The sequence below is a fragment of the Cynoglossus semilaevis genome, chromosome 17, assembly GCF_000523025.1.
Source record: "Cynoglossus semilaevis isolate Cse_v1.0 chromosome 17, Cse_v1.0, whole genome shotgun sequence".
Classification (NCBI taxonomy): domain Eukaryota; kingdom Metazoa; phylum Chordata; class Actinopteri; order Pleuronectiformes; family Cynoglossidae; genus Cynoglossus; species Cynoglossus semilaevis.
The window spans coordinates 554,067-562,088 of NC_024323.1; the positions used below are offsets into that span (position 1 = coordinate 554,067).

At 39.3% G+C, this 8,022-nt stretch overlaps 1 protein-coding gene across 1 annotated transcript in view; it reads left to right on the plus strand.

Moving 5' to 3' along the window:
* The first annotated feature begins 5,599 nt into the window (after window positions 1–5,599).
* The window catches only part of LOC103392532 (ectonucleotide pyrophosphatase/phosphodiesterase family member 7-like), a 6,597-nt gene continuing 4,174 nt past the window's right edge, over window positions 5,600–8,022 (plus strand). The window contains exons 1-2 of the mRNA XM_008329159.2: window positions 5,600–6,037; window positions 7,817–7,962. Coding sequence (XP_008327381.1) covers window positions 5,800–6,037; window positions 7,817–7,962 — 384 coding nt within the window. The 5' untranslated portion in view covers window positions 5,600–5,799. The remainder of the gene's footprint in view (window positions 6,038–7,816; window positions 7,963–8,022) is intronic.

Below are 8,022 nucleotides of genomic sequence, written 5' to 3' on the forward strand. Positions count from 1 at the left end.
GGCTTATCTGTCTCACACGCCATATCGCCATATCAAATTATATTATATTAAACAAACACCTAAACAGCATATTTTTGTATATTTTTCTTGAACTATATTATTGAGTTCCTCACATTGTTCCATAGCTTGACACCGGAATAACAACTGTTTGAGGTTATTCATATTATTTGAGGTTTTGTATTGATGTTGCCGTCCTTAATTGTTAAACAAATTTAGAATATTTTCCAGTAATTGTTTGTTTTTTGACCTTTTACATGATTATTGCTGTTTGGTAAGATACAACAAGTGTGAATCTTTCTCATTGACCTTGTGTATAGTCCTTTTCCGCAGGATGGTAAGTGACAATTCAAGTGAGAGAAATAAAGTTGGGTGTACAAATAGGCACTGCAAGCAAACGATCACACATTTCAATAAATAAATAAAAAAAGAGAGAGAAAACAAAAACTTCCCAGAAGTCAATACCAGACTACAGCAACATTCATCTCAGATCTGGGAAAGGCAGCAACGTCAGGGGTACGGCAAGAGTGATGTAACACTGAGGGCCTTGAACAAAAACATCGATATGTAAAATCATAAGGGGATGCCAGTTTGAAAAAGAGTTCCATCAATGGAAATCAAATTAACATGACAAAGGGCAGATCGAAAGTGGAGCGCATTGACTGAGATGATAATCGATGGCTTTCCACGTTCAGTTCCTAGATGATAATGAATTGTCCCTCGAAACATGTACTGTAGGTGGAGGGCCCTTGGGAAAAAAACTGAGATATGATGTTGTGAACAGATTATAGTTAAGTTTGCCTATTGATCCCACTCTGAGGAATTTCCCTGTTCCCGATGACTCGGTAGAATAAATTGTGTACTTATACCTTTCTCCAGTGTCTCTGCTTCTGGGTCCACCAGTAACTTAGATCACTCTTTCGGCTGAAAGAAGGTAACAGAACCCTCTGACCACCATGGACTCAGCAGACACAGATTCAGCGGAGCACTGGGCACATCAGGGAAAACTCTTGGGGAAACATGTACATGTACAAGTACAGCTCAGAAAGGTAATCGAAGCCATGAAAAATGAAACGGCATATTTTTTACAGTACCATTTTTGCAGGGTGCAGACTTTTTCTCAAGAGCCCCACATGCCTGTTCCTAAGAGGTATGTTTTTTTCAGACTCATTTCTTTCCCCATATTTTGTTTATTTCACACATTTTAAATATAACTGTTTTTACCACCTTAAACTTGTCGATGTTATGCTAGCAATGCCAACTTTGGAAAGTTGGCAGGAGTGACATTTTGTGTGCGTAGAGGAGGGAGGAGGGTCACGCTATGCGCCGCCGCTACTGCTGCTCCAAACAGATCAAACAAGCAACAGCAAAAAAACAAGAGTGAGAATTAAAAAATAATGGCCCCATTTGCAATATTATTATCAGATATTTTCATTTTACTGCGCCTTTAACCCTTATCCCAGTCTGTTGTTTAACATTTACAGCGTTGGGGAATGTGCTGCCTTACGTTCAATTCATTCATTCCATCTACGTCATGCCCGAAATGGCACTGTGCCTTACAACCCCTAGCACCCCCCCCCCAGGCGGTGCGCCCCCCAATTTGGGGACCACTGCATTAATGTGTGATCATGTCAGTGAAAACAATTAAGACTAAGTACAGATGGCATTTACTATCTGAGTTTTCGGCGCACCATCTTGAGTGCGAAATGCCTTCCCGCACCTTGGTATCCTCTCAGCCCTCTTATCACCTGCTGTAATTGGTCCTCTCAGGCCCCTCTGGGACCCAACTCCTTCCTAATAAGCCCAAGGTGCATTGGCAACTCTATATCTGATCTTTTAGTGGCAGACAAGTAAGGGCAAGGCAAAGACCCTAAAGACTCCTTAGCACCCCCTCAGTTCCAGAAATACACAAAGGATGAAGTCACTAACAATTCCGATAATAGAACGGTTGGTCCTGTAGCTTTTTTGAACCACATTAAACCACGAAATAATTAGTGCTACCTGATAATGGTCCAAAAGGCAAATCTCCCAGATCGTACCTATCAAGGTGATCAATTTGTTGCTGTGCCAGGATTGTTTTCTTCCTTGGGGCTTTTATCACACTTCCACCTTCCAAACTCTCTTAAAGATTTCCCATTGTCTGCAGACAGTGGAAGCTGAGGGCAGGAAGAGGTCCATCAATCACAGAGCAAGCCTTTTTGAAACGCCTGTCCTCACCGACAGAGGAAATGCATCTGTGAAGGTGCATGTTGAGTAATAGCCTCATTTTACTAGAGTGAGTATTGATGATGGTGCCAAAAGAGTTTAAAGTACTGACTCACATAACCTGGCTGGGTGGAGGGGTATGAGTAGAAGGAAGTGGGGNNNCACAGAGCCGGTAATGTTTGTCATGATTGACTTTTATGATTATGTGCTACTGCACATCACATGGTTTGCAGCAGCAGCGGGAGCAGCAAATCAAATCCATTCTTTTGAAGGCTGGACTATGTAGTAATTACAGTTATAGGTTAGCTGTATGTGCTTTATTGAACAGGATCAGGTGTTGATTAAAACTGTAACATTATACTCCTACCATATACCACCTAGGTATTAACAGTAAGAGACGCCAAAATGCACAATAATACTGGACCTAAAGAGGTCATTACACCTCCATTTGCCAATAAATCCCTGAGATAGGGATAGGGTGCATACGATCATGAAAAATCTAGAAGCGTTTTGGAAATTGAAAATGCATTTTTCTAGGTCATAAAACATAAAGAAAATGCCGAACTGTGCGGTTCAAATTTAAATTGGCATGGGAGTACAGAGTAAAGCTATGTTTTAGAGATGCAATAGTGCACGTTCGTATAAAACAAATAAGCGGAACACTGGCGAATCAACCACCCAGTCACTCTCCTATGCTATTGGGCCGATAATATCAGACAACCGATATTATCCCTTTGATGCATGAGCCATGATATACTGAGTTAAAAAAATGTTACTGTGTGTTTTTATGTGTTTTTAGACATAAAAATAAGAACTGATTTGATTCTGTTTTTATACACCAAATTTTCTTCTTGAATGTTGACACAATTATTCTGCAGTTGCAAAGGCTGACCACTGTATGGCAGTGTTGGGTGATTCTCGGGCGTCCACTGTAGAGGCTTATATATGCAACACTGCCATCAAAACCTATTCTTATCATAGAAAATGACATTTTCATAGCTGTCCACTGAAGTGACCGTCATGCATGAAAGGGTTAATGTCTTGATGTCAGCATAATGTCTAATATCTGTAAGAGTCTTTATCGGTTTTCCATTGATGATAAAAACTCGATAACGCAATGCCTGGGTTTCGGAAAATATGCTGGAGGACTGAGATGTTTACCGCGGTTTTGGGGGGAAAACGGCAGTATGTGTCAGAATCAGAAATTAAGTGCTTAGACAATAATGGCATATTGGATAGTAGCAAAAATGTACCATATTTATGTACTGTATTGTACATCCCTAGTCTTAATGCTTAAGGGAAGACTGGTTGGAATGTTCGTGGGACGTTTGCGGTAAACCTGTAAAGAATGTATTAATCATTTTGGATATCTGTGAATCTGGTTATTTCAAGAATAAAACTGAATCTTGAAAACTTTCTCAGAGAGATCTCGCAGACAACTCAGTTCCATATGACCTCTGCCATGTCACATGGCTAGTACTTGGAACATCAGTTACCGTAAGGAAGTGACGATCATAAGATAATGTTCCATTATCGATAGATAGACATTTTAAGGCCTTTATTGCAACAGTGAGATAAAAAAATATGATAAGAAGTAGTTATTGTTGGCTATGAAAGACCGTATCTATCTATATAAATAGATATGAATTTACAATAGTGAACGGGTAAATTAAGGTAAAAAACAATGTTTAGAGTAGGTTTTGTTAGTGTGATTTTATAAAGAGACCAAAAGACCCGTGTTTTCCTTTTATGAAGGTTACACTAAAGAAAAGATTGGGCAATTTTAATATACTGTACCTAAGGGTAAAATCACACTAGCACGCCACTGACAAATGAGTAAAGTCCAGTTATCTTTGCAGTCATTTTTTGCAGTGATAAGCTCATCACCATTTTTATGGGTCAACAATCAGATAAGAACTCACAAAATGGATCAGGAAATAATTATACACGGGGTTGTGTAAAAGTTGTCACTTAGAATTGAGAAAAAAAAAAAGTCCTAACCTGTTAGAAATTGTATAAAGATCTTGCCTTTCAAATACTTAAATCCAAACCACTTGTAACTTGTAAAAATTTTTTCAGTGTCTCTAGAGATTTTGTGTCAATGTGTTGTACAAATGACATGAGAAAAAGGTCTTGTGACATCTCTCTTTCCCCTCTTTTCTTTCCCCCTTCGCTGTGTCTTGCATTTTTCACCTTTTCTTTTTGTGCCAAGACAGACTAATAATGTTTGGGATATTCCAATATTACAATTTAGTGATATTTTAGACTGAGACTTATTTTTTCTAGAAACAAAGCTGCACTGTCATTGCAGCGACAAATCTTGCTGACAGTAGAGGGACATGTGTATAAAAGGTCCTAGAATAGAACAACAATTAATATAAAAGGGTGGCCTGATTAATGCTATCCTTTGTCCCATAAAGATTATCGCTCCGTTGAATCGCTGTCAAGGACACAAAACTTTGAAGCGGTTGTTCTTATAATTTTGATGGATAATATTTAATCACACTGCAATAATCCATAAAAAAAATAGATGGATAAGAAAAGCGATCAATACCTTTGCTTTTACTACCGTATTTTTCCATACTGCTTCCGGATCGACATCGCACTTTTTTTCATCCTTTGGCTGGGTTTGAGACTGGGTATGAATTATATATTAAACTATATAGTTTTACATGTTCGTTATTTTCACACAGACAGCCGCTAGAGGGCACTCTAGGATTGTGTACCAGTATCTGCTACTCCTGTACCACTGGAAATTGACATGTTTGTTATTTTCACACAGACAGCCGCTTGAGGGCACCCTAGGCTTGTGTACCAGTATCTGATACTCCTGTACTACTGAACATTTACAGGTTCATTATTTTCACACTGACAGGCGCTAGAGGGCACTCTAGCTGAAGACACCAAGCAGGAATTTTTTTCTTCTGATTAAAAAAAGGTCCAAAAAGAAATAAATTGTTCAGTATTGAACAAAACGTTTTCACTGTCACTATCACAGTTGACAATAAAGCAGTGGTGGCCTGGTGGTTAAAGAAGCAGACTGTGTCCGGGAAGGTTGTAGGTTTGACTCCACCAGTCACCAATGAGCATGGCACATGTATCTTAGGTGATTTGTTAAATAGTTGTTTTCGGTAACAGCCTGTCTTTGTCTCAGATGTTAAATTACCTTCAAACTTCTGACATTGTTGACCAACTGTAAGCTGGTTGTACTACAAGTATTTTCATGAAGTTTCAGTTTCATCCCTAATATCCCTAATAAAACATCTGTCTATTGTGGTTGACCTTCCCAAAAGGCTACCGAAGAAAAGAACAAGGACGTGTTTTCGGTAGGACGAACAACCTTGATGACTTTAGATGATATCGATATCCTTGACACACAGTCCTGAGGAACTTGTTATGAAGTCCCAGCTGCAATGGGATCATAAAACCTGAAGTGCTGAGATAAAGTCTGTTCAATTTAACAGATAAGATAAATCGGTAAAACTTTGCTCAGAACATGTTGGCTCCATAGATCACGTTTGAAAGCAAAAAAAGGAGTGGCTTCACATTGTTAAGATTTTCACACTGACCGACAGTCACAGTCAGTTTAGACCAGCCATGGCATGGACCATAAGTCTTCTGTGCATTACGTGGGCTTTGTCTGTCCAAAGTGCTCCCATAGACGAGCGTCGCCACAGAGTCCTGCTCGTCTCCTTTGACGGTTTCCGCTGGGATTATGACCGTGATGTGGACACACCGAATCTGGACAAAATGGCAGCGGATGGAGTCAAAGCCCAATACGTCACTCCACCATACCTCACCATCACAAGTCCAACACACTTTACTCTCTTAACAGGTAAGAACATTTCATTCCAAACGTGTGAGAAGAGTGTTAGTAGGGAATGGGAATGTTAAATGACTCCTACTGATTTTGTTTAATTTTATTTCATTGTGATCCAACAGCTTTGATAGTTGATAATGAACCTTATTTTAAATCATCATTTCAATTGTTGTCACAAACTTAAAGAAATGGAACCTCTTTGTAAAAATCTCTAAATGGCATGGCAAATGAGGACAAAAACAGACTTATACCAATACAGTCACGACTAATGGGGACAGAAACGATTACAGGGCAAGACTGCATAACAAAATGTATTTATTCCAACTAGTAATTATTCAAGACCAGTCTAATTGCAGGCCGAACCAAACTCAAAGAAGGATAAGACAAAACAATGCAAAAATAAGATTACCATATTTTCCGAACTATAAGTCGCACCAGCCAAAAAATGCATAATGAAGAAGAAAACAAACACGTATTGGTCGCTCCGGAGTATAAGTCGCACCGAACAGCTAGAGTGCTCTCTGGTGGCTGTCAGTGTGAAATTATATATTTTAATATATAAGTTGCACCTAAGTATAACTCGCGAAAACATAGCCAAACAATGAAAAAAAAGTGCGACTTAAAGTGCAGAAAGTTCAGTAGGTCGAAATCACAGTCTAGCTAACAACAGCTAAGATAAGTAACCATTCATGTTCTTTGACATAGACTCCAGCAGGATGAGACGTATTTTGGGCGAAAAAACAAACTTGGACTTAGACTAGGGCAACGTAAAGACCTCGGCTTAAAACTAAGACACAACCAACACCAAGGCAAAACAGGAGCAAGTCACCAGCATGATCTCACTCACATGGGTGACAACTGAGAACAAGATAAAAAAAATAAAGACAAAACCTGAAAATAGTAAATAAGGCAAGTCAACAACAAGTGAAAGGGAAATGTCACAATCGTATTAAGGTGGAGGAAGCATGAGACTCAGACCACTGCACCTTAGGGCTAAGTGAAGGCATTGGTCATATTTGCTCAGCGATCAAGGCATTAGCAGGGCATAGCAGAATTTGACATACTAAAGAAAAAGACAAGTAGTGAGATTAAGACAATGCAATAGAAGACCAAGGCAAGGCCTACCAAATTTATCCGGACTATAAGTCGCTGGGTTTGCGACTTATATATTTTTACACTGACAGCCACGTATGGGCACTCTAGGCTTGTGTACTAGTATCTGCTACTCCTGTACCACTGAAAATGTACATGTTCGTTATTTTAACCCGGACAGCCGCTAGAGGGCACTCTAGGCTTATGTACCAGTATCTGCTACTCCTGTAAATTTCACTTGTTTTCATCCATTGGCTGGTGCGACTTATACTCCGGAGCGTCTTATATATGTTTTTTTTTTTCCTTCTTTATTATGCATTATTTGGCTGGTGCATACCGGAAAATACATTATATGAGAATTTAGATAATTGAGGCAGACTGAGCCAGGTTTACGACAAAAAAAATCCAAACAACCAGCAACAACTTTAGAAAGCTCAATACGTCATCCACTCTAGCAACATGACCGAGAATCAGTATTGACGATATCTTTTCAGGCATTAGGCAAAGGCATTGTAAGAACGAGATAAAACCAAGTGAGGACATTGTCCTGACTTGTACCTACGTACATTGAAGCTCAGGCAGATTGAGATCAATTTAAGGCTAGTCATCCGGAATATTCCTGCAAACTTGCAATGTACAATCTGATATAAAGTCCTTTACAAAGGCATCATGCCTCTCATATGTTTTTTTTTTTAACTATAGGCCGCTACATTGAGAACCATGGTGTGATCCACAACATGTGGTTCAACACTACTACACAGGAGAAGAAGCCGTACTATCAAACTCAGTTTGTGAACCAGTGGTGGGACAATGGCAGTCTACCAATCTGGATTACAGCCCAGAGACAGGTCTGTTCAATACCTTTTGTTTTGTTCAGTGAGAGTCATCACTTCCTACTATTAATTTCA